The sequence below is a fragment of the Aspergillus heteromorphus genome, assembly GCF_003184545.1.
Source record: "Aspergillus heteromorphus CBS 117.55 chromosome Unknown BO70scaffold_9, whole genome shotgun sequence".
NCBI lineage: Eukaryota > Fungi > Ascomycota > Eurotiomycetes > Eurotiales > Aspergillaceae > Aspergillus > Aspergillus heteromorphus.
Window position 1 is genome coordinate 222,074 of NW_020290414.1, and position 23,068 is coordinate 245,141.

The 23,068-nt window shown below is 53.0% G+C and overlaps 7 protein-coding genes and 1 non-coding gene across 8 annotated transcripts; 1 reads left to right on the forward strand and 7 right to left on the reverse strand.

Moving 5' to 3' along the window:
* Positions 1–569: 569 nt before the first annotated feature.
* On the reverse strand, positions 570–2,426 carry BO70DRAFT_361215 (histidine phosphatase family protein). Its single transcript, XM_025542993.1, has 6 exons — positions 2,409–2,426; positions 2,002–2,232; positions 1,526–1,908; positions 1,476–1,477; positions 1,209–1,418; positions 570–1,124 (listed from the first exon to the last, which is right to left on the reverse strand). Exons 2-6 carry the CDS (start codon positions 2,048–2,050, stop codon positions 1,058–1,060), a joined length of 711 nt encoding a protein of 236 aa, XP_025400159.1. The 5' UTR covers positions 2,051–2,232; positions 2,409–2,426; the 3' UTR covers positions 570–1,057.
* A 189-nt stretch (positions 2,427–2,615) lies between these two features.
* On the reverse strand, positions 2,616–5,229 carry BO70DRAFT_378975 (uncharacterized protein; the record flags this gene model as incomplete). Its single annotated transcript, XM_025545304.1, has 9 exons — positions 2,616–3,018; positions 3,089–3,194; positions 3,264–3,395; positions 3,458–3,802; positions 3,866–4,207; positions 4,298–4,534; positions 4,584–4,637; positions 4,895–4,909; positions 4,975–5,229. The coding sequence occupies 9 exons, from the start codon at positions 5,227–5,229 to the stop codon at positions 2,735–2,737; spliced, it is 1,770 nt and encodes a 589-aa protein (XP_025400160.1). The 3' UTR covers positions 2,616–2,734.
* Positions 5,230–9,175: 3,946 nt separating this feature from the next.
* Positions 9,176–11,290, reverse strand: BO70DRAFT_361216 (carnitine O-acetyltransferase CAT2). Its single transcript, XM_025542994.1, has 4 exons — positions 11,214–11,290; positions 11,100–11,145; positions 9,384–11,046; positions 9,176–9,316 (listed from the first exon to the last, which is right to left on the reverse strand). The coding sequence occupies exons 2-4, from the start codon at positions 11,134–11,136 to the stop codon at positions 9,184–9,186; spliced, it is 1,833 nt and encodes a 610-aa protein (XP_025400161.1). The 5' UTR covers positions 11,137–11,145; positions 11,214–11,290; the 3' UTR covers positions 9,176–9,183.
* Positions 11,291–12,236: 946 nt separating this feature from the next.
* Positions 12,237–13,731, reverse strand: BO70DRAFT_370394 (kinase-like protein; the record flags this gene model as incomplete). Its single annotated transcript, XM_025544734.1, has 8 exons — positions 12,237–12,296; positions 12,331–12,434; positions 12,493–12,658; positions 12,741–12,836; positions 12,962–13,044; positions 13,099–13,290; positions 13,337–13,426; positions 13,500–13,731. 8 exons carry the CDS (start codon positions 13,729–13,731, stop codon positions 12,237–12,239), a joined length of 1,023 nt encoding a protein of 340 aa, XP_025400162.1.
* Positions 13,732–15,251: 1,520 nt separating this feature from the next.
* BO70DRAFT_290315 (mediator of RNA polymerase II transcription subunit 17) lies at positions 15,252–17,281 on the reverse strand (the record flags this gene model as incomplete). Its single annotated transcript, XM_025539342.1, has 3 exons — positions 15,252–16,516; positions 16,563–16,948; positions 17,010–17,281. 3 exons carry the CDS (start codon positions 17,279–17,281, stop codon positions 15,252–15,254), a joined length of 1,923 nt encoding a protein of 640 aa, XP_025400163.1.
* A 580-nt stretch (positions 17,282–17,861) lies between these two features.
* BO70DRAFT_t125 lies at positions 17,862–17,972 on the forward strand. Its single transcript has one exon. It is a non-coding gene; the product is annotated as a tRNA-Leu (tRNA).
* Positions 17,973–18,485: 513 nt separating this feature from the next.
* BO70DRAFT_351961 (uncharacterized protein) lies at positions 18,486–19,243 on the reverse strand (the record flags this gene model as incomplete). Its single annotated transcript, XM_025541762.1, has 3 exons — positions 18,486–18,806; positions 19,008–19,029; positions 19,173–19,243. 3 exons carry the CDS (start codon positions 19,241–19,243, stop codon positions 18,486–18,488), a joined length of 414 nt encoding a protein of 137 aa, XP_025400164.1.
* A 1,124-nt stretch (positions 19,244–20,367) lies between these two features.
* Positions 20,368–22,432, reverse strand: BO70DRAFT_428424 (MFS transporter). The gene is made up of 4 exons (XM_025547970.1): positions 21,958–22,432; positions 21,534–21,899; positions 20,512–21,468; positions 20,368–20,454 (listed from the first exon to the last, which is right to left on the reverse strand). The coding sequence occupies exons 1-4, from the start codon at positions 22,321–22,323 to the stop codon at positions 20,401–20,403; spliced, it is 1,743 nt and encodes a 580-aa protein (XP_025400165.1). The 5' UTR covers positions 22,324–22,432; the 3' UTR covers positions 20,368–20,400.
* Positions 22,433–23,068: the final 636 nt, after the last annotated feature.

Here is a 23,068-nt window from a genome sequence, read left to right on the forward strand (position 1 = left end):
TCCTGGAATGAGGGGGGAATTAACATTTTAGCGAGACTGTTTCCAAGGCAGGAACGGGGGGGGGGTTAAAGACGGAGACAGGGTGGGTTTTGTTGAGGGGTTGATGGGAGAAGAGAAAGAACCCTGTTAACACTACATGGACTCTGTATTCCGTAGATTGGGCCTGATTTGAGGGATGAGGGGTGGATAGAGAGGTAGGTAGGTAGGTAGGTAGGTAGGACCATCTGGTTGATGAGATGGAAATACCGGAACAAGGCGAGTTGAGGGTGTAGTATCGAAGGTATCAACAGAAATACCTAGGACGAGACACTCCTGGCTAGGGGGTTGTCAGGACACACTCTCAGTCTAGGGGTGGATCGAATCCAGGTTCTAATTCCGAATAACGGGTATAGAAACAAAACAGAACCGCCAGAGACACACAGACACAGACACAGAGCACGCAGAACGGCAGTCCCGACTCCATAATACATCAAAGCGACGACAATCTTACGGCTTAACTTCTTTCGCAAAGGGAGAGAAAGAAGACAACTGCAGTTACTCAGGAATGACGAGTCATGGGTCAAAAGTGTCAGGCATTCAAAAACGCTTCACACTATAAAAGAATAAAGACTGAACCAGACAAATGATAGTGTATGTCTGGACCTGCCACCTATGCGGCATCAACAACGTCTCCATCCTCTTCCCCATCTCGACGAACGGGCGCATCAGCGCCGCCTGCATCGCATTCTGCTCCCTCCACAGACTCAACTGCGTCGGCGTCACCGCCCCAGTATATACCTTCCAGGGGTGTGCCATCGCCAACGGCCAGAGATCCTGCATCATAGAGTGACAGCCGATCGACCGATGGATGGATAGATACCCGTATCTGCGTCAGTCCGGCCTGACAGCACAGGCAGCCACGTCGATGCTTGCTTTCTCCTCCTGAATCCAGATAAGTATAACAACAATGCATCTATTCAACCACAAACCCTAACAATCTAAAGACACACACCACCCATCCAAATATTTCCATCTATGTCTACACACCTACCCCCTCCTTCCATCCCCCATCTCCATCTCACTTCTCCAACGGAAACCCATACCCGACCAAGAAAGCCGGCTCCTCAATGCTATGATGCTGATAACTACACCCCCACCCGCCAATTAGCAAACCAGCCTCTCCAACAAATAGGATCATGCAACAGGGTAGGGAAAAGCGCAACACATACCTAAGAACACCCACCGCACCGGGCTCCAGCATCATGGACAGGGGAAACTCCATCGGATAGCCCAGCCAGCGCTTGGTAAACGCGCGCAGGGTATGGCCGTGCGCGATGAGAACCACATCAGAAGGGTTCTCGCCGTGCATGTTGCCCTGGTGCAGGGCGCGGATTTCCTCGATGAGGCTGTCGATCCGGTCGGTGACTTGTTGGGGGGATCTGATTGATACTTGTTAGCGATGCAGGGACCCTAAATCCAGAAATCCAGCTCCACGCTCGTGAAGAAAGATGAAAACAAGATGAAGAAAGAAAAAGAAAGACTTACTCCCCCCCTCCCCCTCACACCCATCGGCCCAAATATCCCACGCCCGCTCGCCATCGAGGCCATGCTCCTTCCTCAGCGCGCGGATCTCCTTGGTCAGCAGGCCCTCGTACAGACCATACCCCCACTCGGCGAGTCTCTCGGTGCGGTCAACCTTGCCCGCATCCGTCAAGGCCTGTCTATCGGCCTCGGTGAACGCCAGCTGGAAGGTATGCACGGCTCTGCTGCGCGGGCTGACGAACACGCGGGCCACCTTGGCGGGGTCGATCAATTTGCCCGCGCCGACGAGGATCTTCCCCGACGCGAGGACCTGGTTCACTCCGTCTTGGGTGAGTTCGATCTCGCTGGTGCCGGTGTAGCGGCCGCTTTTGGACCATTCGGTTTCTCCTGTGGGGGGGTTCAGTTTAGAGAAGAGGGAACACGGGGGGGGGGGGGAGACTGTGTGTGTGTTTGTGTGTAGTGGGGGGGGGGTTTACAGACCATGGCGGTAGAGGAAGACTCGCGGGGTACCGGCGTCCTTGTCGGGCATGATTAATGACGTAGGTATATATGTATCTATGGAGTATGGAGTATAGCTGGGCTGAGGAGGATGTCGAGATTTGGGTTGGTGGTTGTTGGCGGGGGGGGAGGGAAGATTTTAGGTAAGGTTACGGGTTCACCGGGGGGGCAAAAAAGGGTAAAAAGTTGGTTTTGGCAAGTGTGGCTGTTTTCCTATTTTTCTATCATAGATCAGATCAGTACCAGTTGAAGTGGATATCTTTCTGTACACAATTATTCCAATAAACCCCAGTGGCTAGCACACTCTGGGCTTTATTCCTTTTTTCATGTCTTTTCTTTCGGTGTTCTGAATCTTTTTTTCTCGAAAAAGTGGGGATGGAAGGACAAACCAAACAAACAGGAGATTGATAACGCCTTATCTCCCCAATAGATCGAGCCTGATTGGTGCCGCGGTGGTCGAATCATAAACCCAGCTACGAGCACATGATGCACTTTGATATAAATAGTAGAGATCAATTTCTTCAATCTAAGACTTTCGTTAGCAGTGGGTCTCTCAGATAAAATAAAAGGTGTATATGTCGGGATGCTCACATGGGCGTGTCTTGATTGACTGGGAGTAAAAAATATCGAAGTCGGTGCAGTGCGGTAGACCACACGATCAATTTCAATTTCAACAACATACCACTGTACGCCATTCCAGAATTGCTCTGTCATTCTAACAAGGATTCGCCATCCGCGGCCGCCGGCGAATAGCATCTCGCCAGAGGGCAGCTCTGCGTCGACCCAACGACCCAACCTCATTCGGGAATACCGCTCCCCCATTTCTCATCCCGTCATCGGTGCATTCGTCTTCCACGGAGCGAGAAAATCGAGAAGGGTCCTTCTGAACCATCTCTCTACCAGGCCGGTTAGGTCGGATGCTATCCCAGAATTTGACCACGCGGTGGAAATTGAACGCCAGAGCCATAAACGGCACGGAGACGCAGGCGGATACACCGACTGTAATTTGATGTCAGTTTGTCTCTATTACTTGAAATCTCATTAATCTAGGGGGGAGGGGAGCTCTTACACAGGATCGAAAATATCCACCACCCCTGATACTCCACGTTTCCCGATTGGTGGGGAAAGTCGGAGACGTTCAATGCGAAGACGGAGGTCAGGAATGAGAGGGGCAGCTATATCCCAAAAAGGGCTAGTCATTAGCAAAGGGGAAAGATGTAGTCTGTCACGGGCATATCACTAACGAAAACAATGGTCACGATGGTAAAAACCATGACGATATTGGATTGCCGAGCCGTATCGTTGGCTTGCTGCCGTCCGAACTCGGCTTCTTTGATGCTGGCTTGCTTCTGGCGCAGGTCAAGAAGGGTGTTTATCTGGCACATATCAGCAAGGTCGCAGACGCAGACCACAGATCACAGGGTCACGGTGCACTTACCGCATCTTGAACCATCCCAGCCTCAATGACCATTTCGTCGAGTTCTCGCAAGACCTCAGTGGGAGTGCTGATGTTACTGTGTTCAATATTGGGGAGGCTCTCTAGCTTCTCCGTTTGAAATGCTTGCTTCCAGACCTTCTCTTGGGCTTCTTCCAGGGTACGAAGGATGTTCAACTCGTCGCGGATATCTTTGATCTCGTCTAGAAGCTCAGCCTCCTTGGAAATGATATGATAAGGATTCAGCTGCAGATCTCCAATCCAGCCTCGGTGAGTGCGGTCCGAGACGTTCTGTTCATCGTGCAAAGATTCCAAAAACTCCTTGAAAAGTGTGTTTTCAACATCGGCCTATCCGGATATGTTAGGTAACAGTGCGGAGATAACAGCCGGGACTTTGCAGAATTAACAGACCACATATCGTATAGACTCTCGAAAGATTTCCAGGGGGCTTTTTCGTTCTTTTGTGCGTTTTCCGCTTGGGGCGGGCAGGTTTATAGTTCTCCGAGAAAAGAGACCGGTTGTGACGCTCAAAATCAGCTCGATCATGGCGTTGACCGAAGCCGGCCGCTCGGAGCGACCTCGGTTATCTGTGGACATTAAAAGATCCTGGATACTAGCTGAAAGGATATCCTTAGTCTGTCCAGCAGGCTTTGTCGTAGCCGTGATGATGGTTTCTGATGGAGACGTCAGGTTTAATGAGGCCATAGAGCGAGATTGGATCTTCATACCATCGTCTATAATCCACACCCATAACTGGTCAACGAGAAGGATTGTCGATGCCCCCGAGATTGCAGTCTCCTTATGGCCCATTTTTTCTGTTTCACTGCCTTGCACATCACTGACTGTCTCGGGGGTCCTTGAAAGGTAACGGGTAACCACTTGATCGCCGTCTCGTTTCTGTGTGTTCTCGATCGTCGCATAGAAATACTGGTCGAGGGTCATGGGTTCCTGCAATGTCCCCCTGTCTATACGATCTTCAGAAGTGAAAGACGCGATTTCTTCCCCCCACACATCCATTTTTGGGCTCTCTGTGTTCTGTTCCTTCGCCACTGGCATATCTCCGGGTGTCAAGTATGGCATCTAGCTGGCGGTTAGACAAGGTTTACTCAAGGTTAATACTCAACCTTACATAAAGGGCAAGCTTATTCCTTTTTGTGTAGGTGTCACCGGTATCAAAATCATGCTATTTGACAGACAGATAAATTCAGTAAGCCCAATCTAAGACAGACGGCAGTTAATATTTACCAGACATTGAGGCTTCATGAAGTTCTTTCCTCCACCGGCAGCTACCTCTATCCAGCTCCGGTTAAAGAATCTTTCCAGAGGACGATGGTCCTTTTCTGTCTTGCCAGATTCGATGGAAAGTATAGTCAGTAGATCCTAATTGCGGGAGATTAACAAGCCTGATTCTGTGAAGCTTTGGTAGTCTTTTGCACTCACCTCGATCAGTTGCATCTAAATCGTGAATAAAATCAGTGAGTGTCAAGTTGATGCATGCAAGATACTGGAGCGAGTCTTACATGATTGATCGGGATATGAATCCATCGGAACTTCAGGTCACTCTTCGCTGTGCCTGGCGCTTGTGGGTTTTTTTCACTGCCGGGTTGCTCTACTGTAGGCTTCTTCACAGACTCGAGAACTACTGGGAGACCAATACCCTCCGATCCGGCGCTCGAATCGGATCCGGTGCTTGTAGCCGCGGCTCTGCTGATAGACCTCAGCTTTTCCTTGAGCAGTCCCAACTGGCGGTGGTCGTTTCTCCGAGCATCTTCCATGATTTTACTTGGTCCCAAGCCGGGCTCATAGATAACCTCTCGAACCGTTCGACTACTATAGTGAAGGTCAACCCGGTCCTGATTCGGGTAAAAATCAACAATGGTGACAGGTAGTTCGAGGAGCTGCTTAATTCCGGTCGATATATCTGGATGTGGCGGCAACTGGTCACTATCTGTGACAGAAACCTGTTCCACGATTTGGGGAGGGTTGCGTAGCAAGTCCTTTATCATTGTACTAAGCTGGTCTGATTCCGACCCAACGATCTTGTGGGCAAGGTCAATTTCGTCGTCCTTCAAGTGCCCGCCGTTTGAGAGTAACCACCACACAGTAATTGCCTGTCTGCAAGACACGGCCAAATGGAGAACTGTCCAGTTTGGCGGAATTTGCCGAGGTGTCTGGAACCATGTTCGCAGCAGGTGACGAAGAAGCGTCTCCTGTCCGGGCTTTTCAAATCGCGCAATTAACTCGATAACTTCACTGGCTAGCTCTTGATTATCCAAGGCTAAGTTCTTATTCTGACCCGCAAATGCTCTCAGCTGACTCCAGAAAAGACCTTTGACTCTGACGTGTCGGCCTTCAACCGCCATCGACAGAGGCGACTCGCCATCTTTATTTTGCATAACAATGGCTTTGACTAAAGCTTGATCGAGCTGCGGTGATAGCCTATTGAGAAGGATCTCCACAGAGTGAAGGTGCCCATTGGCAGCTGCTAAATGTAATGGAATCATACCACTATCAGTGGTTTCCCAATCGTCGAAACTAGACAGGACCCCTTCTATAATATGGCTGTGTCCATACTGCGCAGCCACATGCAGCCAATTCATACCCTCGCGTAATCGCAACCCCCGGGTGCTATCATGCTCGCAGAATCTTTTCAACACAGGTATATTTTGGTTAACAATTGCCCAATATATGACTGATCTGAGACCATCGATTGCACTGTGAGTGATTTCATCAAAAGAGTTCCATAATAACTCATTCAGGGTTAATGCCTCATATCTGGAAGACAAACGAGCCTTGAACCGTGTTGGACTTTTAGGATAGTAGTGCTGAGATCCAAGAACACTCAACACAGCACCGACATGCCCCTTCCTTGCAGCGAGAGTCAAAGCGGTATCTCCATCATTGGTGGGAATCAATGGATCAATTTTGCCGTCTGCGAGCAGCTCCTCTACCGTGAGGGCAAGATTATGGGAGCAGGCAAAATGTAACGCCGACCACCCATTGGGGTCTATTCGCAACAAACATGGCCCTTGTTTTAGAAGGGGCTCAACAGCCTTCGGATCAGAAGCACAACATGCCTCGAAAAAAGCGCTCTTTCCTTGGTTATTATTTTGGTGGATGTTAGCGCTCTGCTTTATGAGAAGCTCAATGCACTGAGTACGCTGGTCTCGCACAGCCATATGAAGAGGGGTGTTTCCTGAACTGTCCATTGTGTTGATATTTGCACCTCGATCTAGAAGAAGCTGAAGTACTCCAGAGTCCCCCCCGCTTGCGGCGTGATTGAGAGGAGTCCTTTTTCTATCGTTGATGCTCTCGATGTCGGCACCATTATCCAAGAGAAATCTGGCTATCTCCTTGTGACCGTTCAAGCAAGCATAATGGAGGGGAGTCCACCCGCCATGGCTTGGGTTATCAATATCTGCTCTATGCTTAAAGAGCGAGATAGCCACTTCTAAGTGTCCTTCTCGAGCTGCAATACACAGAGCGGTACACCCTTCATCTCTATCCTTGGATTCAATAGCCGCATTGTGGGCTAGAAGGGTCTGGACAACCTTGTTGTGTCCAGATAAAGATGCTAAGTGAAGGGATGTGAACCCGAATCTGTCGGACTTTGCGACATCTGCTCCCCTGCCAAGAAGAGAGGCCACAATTTCTTCATATCCTTTCCGTGAGGCTAATATGATTGGCGTCTCTCCCGAGAGACTGACTTCATCAACCTTTGCGTCTTTCTCGAGCAGAGCAGAAACAACCTCGGCTCTCCCAGCAGCAGATGCAAGATGAAGAGGCGTGTAAAGTTCATTATCTTTTGCATCTATTTTTGCTCCATAATTCAAGCAGATGTTGACAACAGATATATAGCCAACCGAAGCCGCAAAATGGAGGGCTGTTTTTCCATCCCTGTTCTGTAAGTCAACAGGTACCCGTGGATCAGACAGCAGCTGACGAATGGCATCTCCACTACCATTAAAAGCAGCAACGTGCAGCGCCGTATGCCCAAACACGCTCTGTTGAAAGATGTCTGCGTCCCTGTCCAACAGGGCCTTAACTATCTTAGCATTATCTCTCCTAGCTGCTATAGTCAGTGCACTCTGTTCGTTATTATCCTGAGAATTGACCTCCGCTTCATTCTTCAGAAGTAATTCAACGATTTCTTCACGATTTCCAGCTGCAGCTGTTGTCAGGGCTGTGAACCCATAACAATCTTGTAGGCCAAGATCTGCATTGCAATTTATAAGGAGATGGCAAGTTGCTTCAAACCCAAAAAAGGCGGCTTGATGCAATGCAGAGTTTCCATTTTCCATCTGTGCATTGACCAATTTCTGAGCATCCCTTTGTAGAAGAGTCTCCAGGTTCCTGTGGCAGTCATATCTAGCAGCCATATGGATGACAGTTGATCCAGCGGGGGTTTTCTCCTCGATATCTGCCCCATGGTCTAACAATAGGTTGATAATTTCGGGGTTTTCAAATGCTGCAGCGAATAGCAGAGGAGGTATTCCGGTTGTTGAGTAACCGTTCACCGCATCAAAATCATAATCGAGGCGCACCTTGAGGGCACGGGGGAGCTTAAGAAGTTCCTGTACCACCTCAATTGACCCATTTTTGAGTGCAATTGGCAGTTCCCGTTGCAAGCGCTCAAAAACTGCCTGTTGAGAATCTGTTATCTGGTTTGAGGGATTGCCAGATGCCTCAGGAACCATGATTAATGGTTGGGTTCGACTAGGGAATTAAACGAAGTACTGAGGTGTCGAGTATTTAGCAAATCTGTTGACAAACTGGCTTCCATGTGGAAGTACAGAGCAGGAAAGACCGGCATTCTCACCCTTTGCAAAGCCAACCTCAGGAGCGCGACGGTTTGTAATCGCGAGGTGTCAGCACCAGCACTAGATATAGGAGCCAAGAACTGATGGGGCATCATCCGGACCATTTAATCATCCGAGGAACTAATGAGCGCCGATGTAAAACGCCAAATCCCCACCAACGCGTCTGTTCCTATCAACAGAAACAGAGACCTTCCGGACGAGAGGGACGTCGGAACACCTTTTTAGTCTGGAGCCCTAGTTCTAACAGTTCCGCAACACTCGGGGTATTTATAAATGATCATGTGTAGTCATCCGCTCGTCCTCTCCATCAAGTCATACAATCAAGTGGTACCTTATCTCTTGCCGAAAATCGTGGGTTCAGGTGTATAGTTGAAAGAAGCTGCTGTCCGACCTCTCCATCAAGTTATACAATCAAGTTATACTCCATAGTCCTCGCTGAAATACTGGTTCTGGTGGATGTTGAACCGAAGCTGCTCATCCTAGTTAGTGAACAAGTCAGTCCGTTCCTGCTACAAGGTCGAAAATCTGTTACGTACCTAGTCCGCTCTCGCCCGCGAGACGATTGCTGAGGTAAAAGGGCATTGTATTCCCCATCCAGGTCTTCCTAAGAAGGTCTGACATCTTGTCTTCGAATGGTACGACATCGTTGATAGCTTCAACAAAAACAAGCAGCACAGGGAGATCTCGTGCCTGAAGGAGATTGTGGGAGGGAGATTGGGGAAGGAAAGAAGAACTTCTACTCCGTACAGTCAACAAGAAGGGAAGGCGCGTCCCGTGACAGCCCACCCCCGACGAAGTCACATGCTACGCTACAACACATCTCTGCCTCAGGCGGTAGAATTGAACATGGAATACATAGAATATGCAAATACTTCTAGATTCAAAACGATCTATGGTATATAAATAATCTTACATCTTGGCCTTCTCGCTCTGGGCGGCCAAGTCAGGCATCAGCATGTCTCTCAGGTCCGACGCCGCCTCGTTCAGATAGTGGCTCATGCGCTCTGCGCCCAGACGCTTGCAAACAATGTTGAAGTTCAGACTGGATTCAATAGTTAGTGTTTTATTATCTTGTAGAGAGAAGGAGAGAAGGGGAGGGGGGGACATACCTGTTCTCATTAATCATGTAGGCAATGCCGAATCCGTCGTCAATAACCTGGCTCCATCCGTAGCCGTTGAAGAACTCGGAGCTCAGCTGGCTGGTCGACAGGTACCAGGAACCGCTGTAGGCGTATGCGGGGTCCTCGTACAGAGCAGGGAGCTTCTCGCCCTCGCGGAGCAGCTTCTTCAGGCCGAACAGGTGGCGGTCGACACCGCGGCCGTCGCTGGCTTCCGTGGTGTACTTGGTGTGGGCGGCCAGCGCGGACCGGAACAGACGGACGGCCTCCTCGCGCGGGACGGCCGGGTCGGTGATGGCCTTGCAGAAGCCGACGCTGTCGTCGGACACCGTGCGGATCGTCTCTGTGCGGCCCTCTTGGAATTTACGGGTCGAGGCCGACTCGTAGGTTGGCCGGTTCTTGCCGTACATCTTGAAGTAGGCCAGCTGGATGATCATCTGCACATACGCGTCCGGGCTGCACTTGAACTTCTTGATCAGTCCCTTGCCGTACCCCTGGTAGGCTTGGACCTTCAGCTCGTGGGAGGAGATCTGCTGGCGGTGTTCTTTGGTGGCGGCGTCGATCGACTCGAGCACTTCCCCGTCGAGGTGAAAGGTGATGGGGCGGGGATCGGGCAGACCGGAGCGCACGGGCTGCTCCGAGAGGTCGATCTTGTTGTTGAAGATGAGGTTGTTGAGGTGGTCGTTCAGGCGGTGGGTGGGGCTGCCGTCCATCATGCTGTGCTCGCCCATGAAGCCGGCCGTGCCGTTGTCGTTGATGATGAACTGCAGGGGCTTGTCGAACCAGCGGTTGGCGCCATCGCCGTGCCAGTACTGGTGTGCGCGCTCCTCGAGCGTCACGGGGGCCGCGTTGTCCAGACAGACGAGGAACCCGCTCGACTCGATGTCCCGCAGCGCCTGCTCGTTGGCCGGGTGCGCTGCCAGCAGCTGCTTCCGCGCCGTGGCCCACAGGTCGCGGTTAGCGACGGTCAACGTCCCGAGAGCCGGAGCGGGCTGCGCGACTTCGTAGATGCGCTCGAACTGGCGTTCCAGCTCGGAGTTGTTCAGGCGCTTGCCGTTGACGGTCAGGGGCACCTTGAAGAATTGGTTGTTGCGGACGGCCACGATGTGCTCGTGCTCCGGGGCGGGAAATTTCTGGGGGTAGTCCACGCTGTCGCCGGGGATGCGGCAGCAGTTGAACATGTACTGGTAGGTGCTCATGGCCATGGGCTGGCCGCGCATGTACTCGGGCTCCAGCGAGCCATCGTCGACCTGGCGCTTGAACTCCAGGGCGGCGGTGGTGACGGAGGCGGCGCGCTTGGCGGGGTTCCGGCGGGCGCGATCGTCGCGGTATGAGTAGAAGTAGGAAACATAGGGAATGACGGGGTCGCGGTAGCCCAGGTATGCGGCGTGGTTCCACCAGTCGAGCAGCCAGCTCTTGCAGTTGGGATCGGCGGCACGGGCGAGCAGCCTTTCCTGCAGGGGCTCGCCCTCGCCCCCGGCGCGGACAAAGGCCTCGACCGCCTTCTTGGTGCGCTCGTATTCGGCCTCGGAGACCAGGGCGTGGACGGATTTCAGGTAGCGACGGCCGGTTTCCTCTAGCGATGGGACGGGTAACCGGGGGAGAGAGTCTTCGAATCGGAGCATCTTGCCCTTGGAAAGGTCTTCCCTGTATCCTGCAGTATGACGCGTTAACGGGGATCGCACGGGGTTTCGCATGTGATCGTACCCTCGGGGACCGAAGAAGCTTTGCGCCGGGGTGCCATGATGGGGGTCTGAGGAGAAGCAGAAGTCAGCCCTGATCTGAAGGTGTCTAGGGGAGGGGGTTGGATTGTGGACTCACAGCGGCCGATCTGGCGAGAAGAGAGCTGGTGGGGGGGAGACGGGGTCGGGGAAGCGTGATGAGGCGGCTCCTGCTCCAAGCCGTGAACATGCCTCTGGTGTGGGGGGACTGTGGGAAGGAAAGGGAAGAGGGAGGAAGAAGAGTGGAGGAGGTAGGGAGATAGGAGTGTTTAGTTGGGAAGAAAGAAAGAAGAAGGCGAGGAAGCGGACAGACGACTAAAAAGGGACGAATGGAGGAGGCCACATGAGGTGGTTGAGAGGGAGAGGGAGAAGAAGAAGAAGAAGCCTCGGCTGGAGGGAAGCGTCTCAGCCGACCTGTGGATGGGTCTCGTATTGTCACGGCCCCGGTGGGGTGCGCGGGTGGCTACGTGGCCGGGCCGGGGGAGGGCGTATCGGGACGGTACGGTACGGTGGGCGCCGATCAGGCTGGAAGCCGAGGCGCAACCGAGGGGCAACACTCAAGAACTGTCTGTCCATCAGTTGACCCATTCTTTCGTTTCCTGGCCATCCGGTGGGTCTGGTGGGTCTACAGACTGAACACATGGCTCGAAGACCCCTACTCATCCCTACTCACTACCTACATAGTACTGTGTAGGATTAGCTCGGGCTTGCAGTGACCCAGTCCATCACCATCAAGGGACAGAACCTTCCAGTTCGACATTCGAACACAATATTCACAATTATCCCCCCGTGTCAACACAGGATTCTCAATGCGAGGTCGCCTCTGTGGCCAATACGGACCATCTGCATCTCCTCAGACAGTCCTCTAACCTACTCAAACAGTCACACCACATAAGCTACCTTTTCGAAACCCGGGTACCTTCTCCCCGTGGGGTCCGGGCCGCCGCCCCTCGAGCGTGATCTTGATCTGGCTGCTACACTGTCAACGATCCCTTGGGACCTGCTATTCATCAAAATATCTGCCCGGCTACATCTCTTCGCCTGAAACACATGTCTGTCCAAGTCTTCACCACTAATCAATCACAAGGACACATAGTCGGCTTCGAGATCTCCTTAGGGACCCCTACTCCACCCGACCATTCAACCACGGATCCTCCAACAACTCCTTCGCCGTCTTCCGATCCTCAGGTCGCCGGCGACTGAAGCATCCCGCGCACAAACTCAAGAAACATCTCCTTGTTCCGTCCTTCAAGGAACTCCTCTGATGTTTCCAAGCTTCGACCCTGCGGTATCGGCATCTCCACGTCTTGTTTCCATTGCCCTAACCATCATCCATAAGCTTCAAGATCACACCCCTGGGCAAAGGAATGACAACATACCATCCTCGGTGAAAAACTCAGCACTCCGCCTCCCCTTCTTCAGCAAATCCAACGGCGGCGGTACCAGCAACCCAATAACCTCCGCCAGATGCGCACGGGTCGAATACCCCTTCCCATCTGGGTCATTGCCATAAAACATGTGCTTGCCTTCAAGCAGATCCCATATCTATCCCTCTCAGTCACACATTAGCACTCCGCGCTCAATTACCCTGATAAACCAAACACAAACAGGTAAAAAGGAAACCTACCATAGCCCCAACATTCCATATATCAATTGGATAACTCCACCCTGCCTTCAACATCATCTCCGGAGACCTATAGATATTCGGCTGGGCCTCATGTTCCTGTCTTTCATCCCCCCCGCACGGCAGTCCCAAATTCGCTCAGAACGGCTCGTCCAAACGTCCTTGGTAGTTCAAACCTCCGGGAAGAATACACCGGCACATCACCAATAAGCTTTCTTGGGGACGGGGTTGTCCATTTCAGCTTTGGCGAAAGCTTCCAGGACCGAGCTGTCCTCAATTTCCTGGAGAATGTTATCACCCTTGATATCTAACCATGTTGCACATTAGCGACCGTAGTTTGTAGAAGCTGGGAGCGTCACACCTGTGTGTATAACCTTGCACTCAGTATGCAGGTAGTCGAGTGCAAGAAAGACCTGCATAAGACCAAATCTGAGTAGATCTTCGGTGAACCGATGGCTGGGATTCCGATAGAGTAGATCCCTGAAACTTTCCCACATGGGTTTCTGGACAAGGCAGGGATGATCGCCCCCTGGACGAGGTATGGTAAAGGCATCTAGTGCAGTTCTGACATGGTGGTAGCCGGGATGAGAATCGTTTACCCTGGTTTAGGTGTTTGTAGATCTGAAACTCTTCTCCGTTTGCTTGGTCACGTGTATAGATCTTCAGTGTCACGTATTGATGGCCCCTGGCTTCATTAACGCGTCATGACACGCGGTCAAGGGAGCTAGGACCTGCTTACTCGAGATCACGCGCGAGCCATACTGTTGAGGTAGATAACCCCAAATCCTAGCTTACCAACGACTTGGTACTGGGAACTGAAAACATCGCCGATATTGACAGGGTAGTAGTATTGGACTTTCTTCAACTCAGCAAATCCTTCTTCTTCGAGTATCTCGGACGCAGGAACCGTCTCAAATCCGCTGGTCGGAAAACGCATGGGAGGGGACGGAACTCTCCGAAAGGGGCTTTTAACCCATCCTAATAGAGATGCCATGGTTACAAAAAAAAGTAGCAGCGTCACGGTATGTGTGTTGGGTGAGGCAGGAAGAGAAGAGAAAAAGATGATGTAACTCCGACCCTACGCGGCTTGTCGCCCGTAGGGCTAGGGAATGGGTTATCAGTGCGGAAATTTCAGGTGCGAACGGCAGGAAGGTCTGTCATATTTATGAAAATGGGGGTCCGGCACAACCAAGAAGGGGGAAGAAAAGCGCTGACCACTCCTTCCACTTATTCTTATATATTTTGTCCAGGCTGATGGTGATATCAATGCTGTACTAGATCTATGGACGGGAGTTGAATTTTTATGTCGGTAAATAGGGTTGGATATCGTGGAGTTTTTTCAAGTCCAGCCTCCATACAAAGTCCATTTTTACACGTAGGTAGTCAACTATAGGGTAAATTGCTAGTACATGATGCAGCATATCTCAGATCTCTGAAGTTGCCTCATACTAGATCTCATACGAGACAGATGATAGATTGTATATTGTGCACCCTGGTATCTAACATGTGTCTTCGACCAGCCCGTCACAGCACACCCTTCATGTACTAGTTTCATTCCATTTCGAAAAAAAAAAAAAAAGAAAAGAAAAAAAAAAGCTTAGGCGTGATGGCAATCAGTAATCCGCTACCTCACCCATATGTGTCAAATCAAATCAAGTTCTATTGGCGTAATTGCAAGGCTTAGTTGCCCCAAGTCAGGGTGGAAGCCATCTGCCTCGGTACTATACCAGTGGATTCCTCCGTTACGCGGTTTGAAATGTTTCCGGTTGATAGATCCATACTAGTGGTAACTTTTAACCTTAAACCCTCTGTACGCGCTAGTATTGGCGCGTTGCCCCGGACTTCACTAACAGCCTGGTCCGGGAAGTAACCAGCAGGATGCAAGGTATAAAGACAGGCACAGATCAGATTATTTATCCTTGTGAAGTAGATCTCATCTAAAGCTTAACCAGAATATGCTATCTAGGTGTATCTATTGCTGCTCGGGGCATGTCGCGCAGTGTGCCGCGAATGCTGCGAGTTCGAGTCGGAATGCGGGGAGAGCTCCGATATGATGGAGCCGGACTCTATTGAGACCGTACCCGTATCACGGTCCTCAGCGACATGGCATCACCGACCGCATCACCAGCGATTCCAGTAGAAATCTGACACATGCAACAGAATAGTGCTCTGGCTGAAGGCTAGCAGGATGCATCTATTGCATCATCATCATCATCATGAGCCACACTAGTGCCGTCCAGCTCATCTAGCATCACCACGTGAACGCATCCCTTCATCCGTCCCGCTTCTCCGACGCCAGGTGTCGTGCATCCAGCATATACCTAAGGTCTGCTATGCCGATCAAGGGCTTGGGCCACGTCACGTGCCATTCGCCCGTCGAATGGTCATGATGGGTATCACTCTTTAGGAGCTGTCTATATACAGATGGGATGTAGACGTTATCCTCCAGCTTCGTCACGAACCCAAGGTTGGATGGAGTATATGGAATGGATCTTGCTGGCTAGTTCGACTGACTCACGACTGGTCCCGCGACACCTCAGTAACAAAGTCCATCAAGCTAGCCACAGGGCCCGCCTGGTCCGGGACCCAGGTCTGAGACCGCAGCTTCGGGGACTGGGCACCCGCCGACCGGGCAAAGCCGTCCAGCCCGCGCATGGAATACGCCTCGACCGTTAGTTCCTTCTGCGACAGGCTGATTTTTAACTTCTTATTCTGGCCGGCACTCGAGAGCGCCAGCAGCTCGCCGTGGTGCGGGTATGCCGCTTCCCAGGTCAGGGGTGCGGTGACGTCTTTCTTGGGGCTATCCTTGGCTAGCTTGGAGCCATGGGCCTGAATGGCCGCAACGATCTCCAACATGGCGAAATGCGTGAGGACGTCTGCGGCTTCTTTCTGTAGCCCGATGCGACTCGGGGGCTGGACGTGGGGGTAATGCGGTAGGTTGACGGAGATGTCGTACAGGGTGCCGAATGGCGGGGCGACGGGGTTGGTGCGGATTCGGACTTTGAAGGAACTTTGCGGGGTGGCCAGGGTTCCGGAGAAGGTGGACTCGAAGGGCATCAGGAACTGTTGGACCAGCCCCTCGACCTTGGGGAGGGAGGGATGCATCCTGGACAACTTGACGGATGAGAACGGTGCCGCGTGGAAGTCGCACGTCAGTCCCGCTGCCTTCTGGACCCGGTAAATATCGGTCAGGAAAGTCTCCATCGATCGGACATGGGAGCTGTGCTGGAGGTACGCCATGATCGGGCGCAGCAGGTGGTACTCCGGTGTGTGTCGGCGTTTCTGGGAGAGGGGAGGCGGCGGTTGTGTCCTTCGTCGCAGGTTCTGGCGGTGTGCATATGCGAGCAGGATACGAATGGAATGAGAAAGCGCGTCCGCAAGAGCATCATGCTCCGTCGACTCCATGCTGTCATCCGCGGACGCATCTTGGTCCGCATCCACCAGGTCCAGCAGGACCTCCTGTTCCTCGGATATCGGGAACCGGACCAGATTCTGACGGGTCGTGACGCGCTGGCTGCCCAGTATCCGCGCTTCACGCACCAACTCATGGAACAGCTCCTCCTCGTAGACCGTGTCACGCGCCTGTAAAATCCTACTCTCGATCGAATCCACCTCAGGCGACGACCGGACCTTGGAGCAGCCGGTAAACCGATCATGATGCTTCACACGCACCCGCACTGTCCGCGTCTTCTGAGGCGCCAATCCCTTATCCAATATGAGGCTTCCATCGTCGGCTCTCCGCAAAGCCGCAAGACCGCGGTCTCGGAAGATGGGCGTAGCTAGAACCGTCAGCATACCACCAGACCAACAACGCAGCCAACTCACCTTCCATAAACCCATATTGTACCCCCAACGCCTGTCTGTCCCGCGGCAATCTGCAGACCTTCCAGCCCTTCTCCTTCACCGCCAGCACCTCCTCCCAGTACTTGCTCTCCGAAGCGACCTCCGTCTCCAACCGCGTTGCCGACTTGAGCAACTTATTCGCGGCAGCGTTGAAATTCTGCAACCTCCAGCCGCGCGAAACGGCCTTAATATCCTGACCGACGGCATCCGGCTTCGGGGGCGGGTTGACGATTTCCGAGTTCAGCGAACCGAGGGGGGCGACCTGTTTCAAGAAGGTCGACATAGACGTCTCGGCCTGACGGGGGGTATGCTTGGAGAGCAGAAGCGAAACAAAGTCCAACGCGAACAGGGTTTCCATATGCGCCTGCCTGGAGTCCGGCTCGATTAGTCGCGGTCGCGTCATCACGGTCAACTTCGCAAGGCACCTACATAGCGAACTGCTGGATCTCGGCGCGCCGCTTGTACAATTGCTCCATGCGCTCGGTCGAGTCCACATCCTCGGCGGCTTTTTCGGCCTCATCGTCGTCGGAATACGGGTCGCGGTTCTTGTCCTCTTCGATTTTGGCGCGGAGGGTGTCCTCGTTGACGTCGCGGAAGGAGCCCCAGCGGGCGTTGATCTGGGCGATCTCGAGAGGGAGAGTGTCGGGGCGGTCGCGCTTCTCGATGAGCGGGCGCAGCGGAAGGCTGAAGGAGTCGGCCATGATTGCGGACCGCTCTGGCTGTGAGATTGACGGGCGGGATGATCTGTAGATTGGAGAGTGTTGCTGGAGCTGTTGGCGGATGGATTGGACGAGTGAACTGCCGCGGGGGCACGTGATGGGAGAGGCAGGCTAACCGAGGCAGGGCTAGTGTGGTTGTCGAGTCGGTGTGTGCAGCCTCAGGCGTAAGCATAGTACTGTCGACGGTAAATGGGCAGAACAGACTAGTAGGCTTATTTGTTCAAGAACTTGCCAAGGATCATCGATTGGAATGGATACTTCCTTCTCTGGCTTTTAACAATCACATCTTGCAAAGTGCTGTTCTACAGGCTGTTTTGGAGAGATATATTTTGCTTCCGTAGCCCTAACACACCCCATTCCTAAAACAGATCCTACCTTTGAAAGATTTCCAAGATCCCACCAAGCCACTAAGCATTCAAGACGAAAACACATCCATTTCCTCCCTAATCCGCGTTGAAGGAAACATCACCTCTCCCCCTCAACTACCCCTCCACTGATCAGAAACACCCAAACAACACACCTGGCTCAATACGCATCATAACAAAACCATTACACATCAACAGGCAAGATGGCCGAGCGGTCTAAGGCGCTAGGGTCAGGTACCTGATCATACATATTCAACCGAATATTCCTAGTCTCGAAAGGGGCGTGGGTTCGAATCCCACTCTTGTCATAACTTTTTGCATTTGATTTTTGCCTTTTGCACTTTTTGCGGGGGATCTGTCGATGCGGGCCGTTAGCGCTGTCGGCGAGATCTGAGATCTCAAACCTATTGGATCATTTCCCTACTGGATTGGAAGTCCATTCAGCCACCATTTCCATGCATATTCATTCCATTCATGTAATAAAAGCTCATATCCAATGCAGTCTATCGAACCGAATGCGCAGAGCCGTATCCAAATGTGAGAGTTGGACCCATCATCGATTCAAAAGCCCCCTCCCCTAGAACTTCTCGCCGTCGGCCCTATCTCATCCGTATATACAAGTGCAAGAAAGAAAACAGATACTCTAGTATTGAGTAAAAGAACCCCCCTCTCTAATAATTTAGATCTATTTTATTGAATGCAGTTCTAGTCTCTTTTATTAACTTTAATATCTTCTCTGTATCTTTCTCAAATATTCTTACTTCCGGCAACTTAAATATCCTCTTCTCTTTATAATACTTTATAATCCACAACAGTATTCTCTACGCACGGCGATGATCCTCCTCCCTCGCCGGAACAACAATCGGCCGCGGCAGAACATCAGGATGGATGACAACTTCTCTATTTCTCATCGCAAAGACCTTCTTGAACCCCGGATCACGCTGGCCGGCTACGGAGGCGAGGAAGGCCATGCCTTCCGGGCAGACGGTGTAGGACTGGTGGGTGCCGTATTTGGCTGGGCGGCCGATGCCGGTGGGAGTGTATCCGGCGATGATGTCTCCGGGGCGGAAATGGGAGTCTGGTGGAGTGGTGAGCACTTTTCCACAGAAGTCGTAGCCGAGGATCGCGGGGCGGATGCCTAGCTGGGTGGCGTGTTTGATGTCGGCGGGATTGGATGAGGAGTTCGCGGTGTGCGGGGGAGGGCGTGCCTAGGTCGTGGCGGGCGCTGAATTGGGCATTTTGGTCGACGGTTAGGGCCGCATTGGGAGGGTATGTTTGGGGACTGGAGGGCTCTTGATATAGCTTTGTGGCGATTGATATGTGATGTGACCCGAACGTCACACCGCTGACCCGGATGACAAATCTCTGTATAGTTACCAGGTGTGACTATTTAATGTCTATATACATATTTTGATCTCAGACTAACTCTAACTATCATTTAGTATAATCCCAATTGACTAACAGAAAGCAATTCAGGTAGAGATGGCATGGCATACAACCGCCCACACCTGGGCTGCCGGCAAGGCCAGGCCAGGCCGCTCAAAACCCTAAAGATGATTTCCATCTTCTGCAAAACCATCCTGAAACCACCCTCGCTCATAATGTCCGCCAACGTCTAAATAAGCCCCGAAGGGATAAAGATGTTTGTCGGAATAGATATTCGTGGCTGAGACAGCAACTGAGACCCAACCTTAATGGCACGACGATGCTCCATCCATGGTACTATGCCATCCACACTACCGCGGGTATCAGACGCGTATGAGGGAATCATTCGTCCCCCTATCGGATGTTATGGTGGTGATGTGTCTGCCAATACTGTGATGTAGTACAGAAAGACCCCTCCTGCCTCTCCCTACCCGCTTCCTCCACGATAAACGCCATTGACTTGTCTTTTTATCATCATCATCATCATCATCACCAACTCTATCCTTACCACCATTAATCCATCTCTACTACTACGCCATCACCATCATTTCCCAACCTCCACCACCAATATCCAAACCCACCCAACCAACCACCCCAACAAAAACCTCCCCTCCCCACCAGCATGGCCAAAAACCCCCAAACCAAAACCAAATCAACCCGCTACCCCCGCTGGTCCCTCCACCCCGACCAGCACACCTCAGTCAGCACGCTCCTGGAAGACTCATTTCTAACCTACACCTTCCACCCGCACGACACCCCCACAGCAGCAAAAAAACCCATGACACCAACATCATAGGCCGATTCACGTGCCTCAACCCGACCTGCTCCTCCACCGGATGGAGCAGCAAAAAGGTCGCCATCACGATCCGCGAATACCCGGGCCAAGAATACAACGCACGGGTGTACCACCAGCGGTGCAGGGAGTGTAATTGGCTCAGCACGCCCACGCTGGACGAGTCGTATGCGGAGCGGGTGGCGTATCGGATCAAGAAGTGGAATGGGGTGGAGATGGATGTGCCGCCGTATCTTGGGCAGGAGAGGGGGAAAGGGCCGCATGATAGGGGAGGTGTGAGGGGTGTAAGGAGGGGCATTGTAGGGAAGGGGGGGGGGGTATGATTGGGAGAGGTGGTAGGCGGTAGTGGTAGTTGGTTGGTAATGTCTAATGAGGGGAGTGGATGGTGGGGAGGGAGGGAGGGAGTGGTGTGGTGTCAAGATGTGGATTTAAATTGATAATGATGATGGTTATGGTTATGGTTGTTGTGATAGTAGTGGGATAATAACAACAAGACAAGACAAGACAAGACTATCTATCTATATATCCTTCCTCGCAAACCGACTATGCTTCTTCCGCAGTGTCTCCCCATACTACACACCCCCCAGTCAGCACACCCAAACCAACCTCCAGAAAACAGACATACATACCTTCATCAACACGACCGGAATCGGAACAAACGCCACCGCCAAAAACGCCAACGTGGAACTCGCCCAATCGACCCCCAAATTTCTATACATAGCGGTAGCAAAAAGCGGAAACCCCGCCCCAAACGAGCTCCTAAACAGATCATTCCCGGCCAACACCGACGCCGCATAGACGGGATACGCATCGGAGAGATAATTCAGCACGGGGTTAAAGAGCAGGAACGCACCGACGGCAAAGAACCCGCTGCCGACGATGGGCATGATCCAGTGGATATCTGGCCTTGCGCTCCAGCCGAACCAGAAGAGACAGACGGGGATGAAGAGCCCGCCGATGATGGCGGGGGGGAGACGCGCCTCGGGGGGAAGGGCGCCGGTGACGGGGTCGAATTTGGGTTCCAGGTAGCGGTGCATCCACCAGTAGTAAGGGGGGATGGTGATGATGACGCCGGTGAGGATGCCGATGTAGGCGAGGCCGATCTGGCCGAGGTTGAAGTGGTAGATTTCGCCGAAGACGATGGCGAAGGATTCGAACCAGACGTATAGCAGGCCGTAGATTAGGGCGATGTAGAGGTTCAGGAGAAAGACCATGGGCTCGAGGAAGTTGAGGGTGAAGGGGCGGACGAGCGTGATCATGGCGAGTTCGCGGGCTGTGAGGCCCGCGATTTCGATCTCGGGTTCTGAGCGGAGGTTGTGGCGGTGGGTGAGGCGGCGGAGACGGCGCGCGCGGCGGTACAGGATGTTGGTTGAGGAGGTCTCGGGGAGGAAGATCGTGAGGACGACGAGCGTGAAGCCCGATAGCCACATCAGTTCCCAGATCGTCCACCGCCAGCCTTTGGCTTGGGCGGCAAACCCCCCGACTAATGGGCCCAGCACGGGGCCGCACACCGCGCTCATGCCCCAGATGCCGATGCCGTAGGCGCGTTTGGACGGTCGGTACATGTCGGAGATGGTGGCGCCGCCCTGGGCGGGTCAGTGGTGGATCAAGGGTGGCTTGGAGCAGGCGAGGGACGGGTGAGGGCAAATACCGTGGCCAAAGCCGGAGAACCAAAAAAGCCAGTCAAAAAGCGAAAGGCGAGGAGCGTGCCCAGATTGCCGGCCAGCGCAGTGGGAACCTGCAGGGCCACGAAGACAGCCAGCGTCGCGATGTAGACAGGGTTGCGACCGATCTGGGGCACCTCACTCATGGGCGACCAGAGCAGCGGCCCGCAGCCGTAGCCGGCGACAAAGAGCGTCAAGCCAAGGGTGGCAGCGACTTGGCTGATGTGGAATTTCTGCATGACGTCGGGGATGCCCGCGCTGAAGATGGCGCTGCCGATGTAGACGCTGAATGTGAGGAGACAGATCTCGGAGGTGACGACGGTTTTCTTCCAGAGGGGCCAGTTTTGGGGGTTCTATTTTTTTCATATCAGATGAAGGGGAATTAGCGGTGCTGGGCTGATAGGATCATACTTCTCGGTCATTCTCGTCCCACCAATCGACGACGTTGACGTCGCGGCCCTTCTCCGGGTTGATCGTGGCCCCGGTCATGCCTTGGTATCGCTGCCCGTTGCTCGACCACGCCTGCGAGGGGTATTGGGTGATGGGGGGCCGGCGCTGCGACCTGGAGGAGGGCACTTGGGTCATGGACCCGGAGTCGGCGTCAGGCTCAGGTTCAGGTCCAGGGTGGCCCGTCTCGGCCATTCGCCCGGACTTGTCGAGGTTGACGAATCGTCGCCATAGCGAAGGGTCCTTCTCCTCGGCATACCGGAACAGGCGGCCTCGCGAGAGGAGGCGGAGGGCGTGACCGGCGATGGAGTCTTGGATGAGGGTGGACATGGTCAGAGACCTGTGACTCCTTGTCGCACCGTTAATGCATGGTCGTGGACGATTTTTACATGGTCGCGTGGTGAGGGTTATGAGGGCGGCGTTCCTGGCGAGAGCCGGACGAGAACCGGTTTGGGGAGAGTCTGTTGGCAGTCATGATGCTTATAGCCATGAGGAATCTCGCCACTGAAAGTCAAGATTGAACTGCATCGCTGCAAGAGTGGAGTGGTAATCCGATCAAACCTGAGATAACCGGCAATCGAGCGGCAATTAGGGCTTGAGCTGGTCCAGGCTGAGCATGGCGTTTGAATTGAGTTCAGCAAAATCCCCGGCCAAGAAAGGTGTCAGTCAACCCCACGATCAGGAATACTTACGCGAAGGAAGACGATCGACAGTGGGGGACAGGCTGAGTGCTGACCTGACAGGGTGTGGTCGACGTCATGGCCGGGGGAATGGTCGGATATGGCCGACAGCGAAGGTCTCGGCAGGGTGACTAACGCTGACTGCAGGCCATCTATCCATCCTTAGAACCAAAGGTGTTTACATACACTTAGTTGAGTTTAGTTTAGTTTACTGTAACCCTCGTGACCCTCCCCTTCCACTTCCCCAACTTCCCCATCTCCGCCCAGCCAGCCTCTGTTGGTGTCCCCTCCATTGGACATCTCCATTGGGCATCTCCCCCCCGGACCCTGTCCGAGCCATAACCCATCCACCACCCATTCAGTGCATTCACTGGCTGGACAGGACTTCCCCTCCC

Excerpts from the sequence above, each read along its gene's own strand:
- BO70DRAFT_361215 (XM_025542993.1), bottom strand. The coding sequence starts at position 2,050 with ATGCCCGACAAGGACGCCGGTACCCCGCGAGTCTTCCTCTACCGCCAT. Across the intron at positions 1,909-2,001 it reads AGTCTTCCTCTACCGCCATG|GAGAAACCGAATGGTCCAAA; the intron begins GTCTGTAAACCC and ends ACCCCCCCACAG. Across the intron at positions 1,125-1,208 it reads GGTGCGGTGGGTGTTCTTAG|TTATCAGCATCATAGCATTG; the intron begins GTATGTGTTGCG and ends GTGGGGGTGTAG.
- BO70DRAFT_361216 (XM_025542994.1), bottom strand. The coding sequence starts at position 11,136 with ATGGCACCCCGGCGCAAAGCTTCTTCGGTCCCCGAGG. Across the intron at positions 11,047-11,099 it reads AGCTTCTTCGGTCCCCGAGG|GATACAGGGAAGACCTTTCC; the intron begins GTACGATCACAT and ends GTCATACTGCAG. Across the intron at positions 9,317-9,383 it reads TACATGATTAATGAGAACAG|TCTGAACTTCAACATTGTTT; the intron begins GTATGTCCCCCC and ends TATTGAATCCAG.
- BO70DRAFT_428424 (XM_025547970.1), bottom strand. The coding sequence starts at position 22,323 with ATGTCCACCCTCATCCAAGACTCCATCGCCGGTCACGCCCTCCGCCTC. Across the intron at positions 21,469-21,533 it reads GTTCTCCGGCTTTGGCCACG|GGCGGCGCCACCATCTCCGA; the intron begins GTATTTGCCCTC and ends TGACCCGCCCAG. Across the intron at positions 20,455-20,511 it reads TTCCGGTCGTGTTGATGAAG|TATGGGGAGACACTGCGGAA; the intron begins GTATGTATGTCT and ends GGGGGTGTGTAG.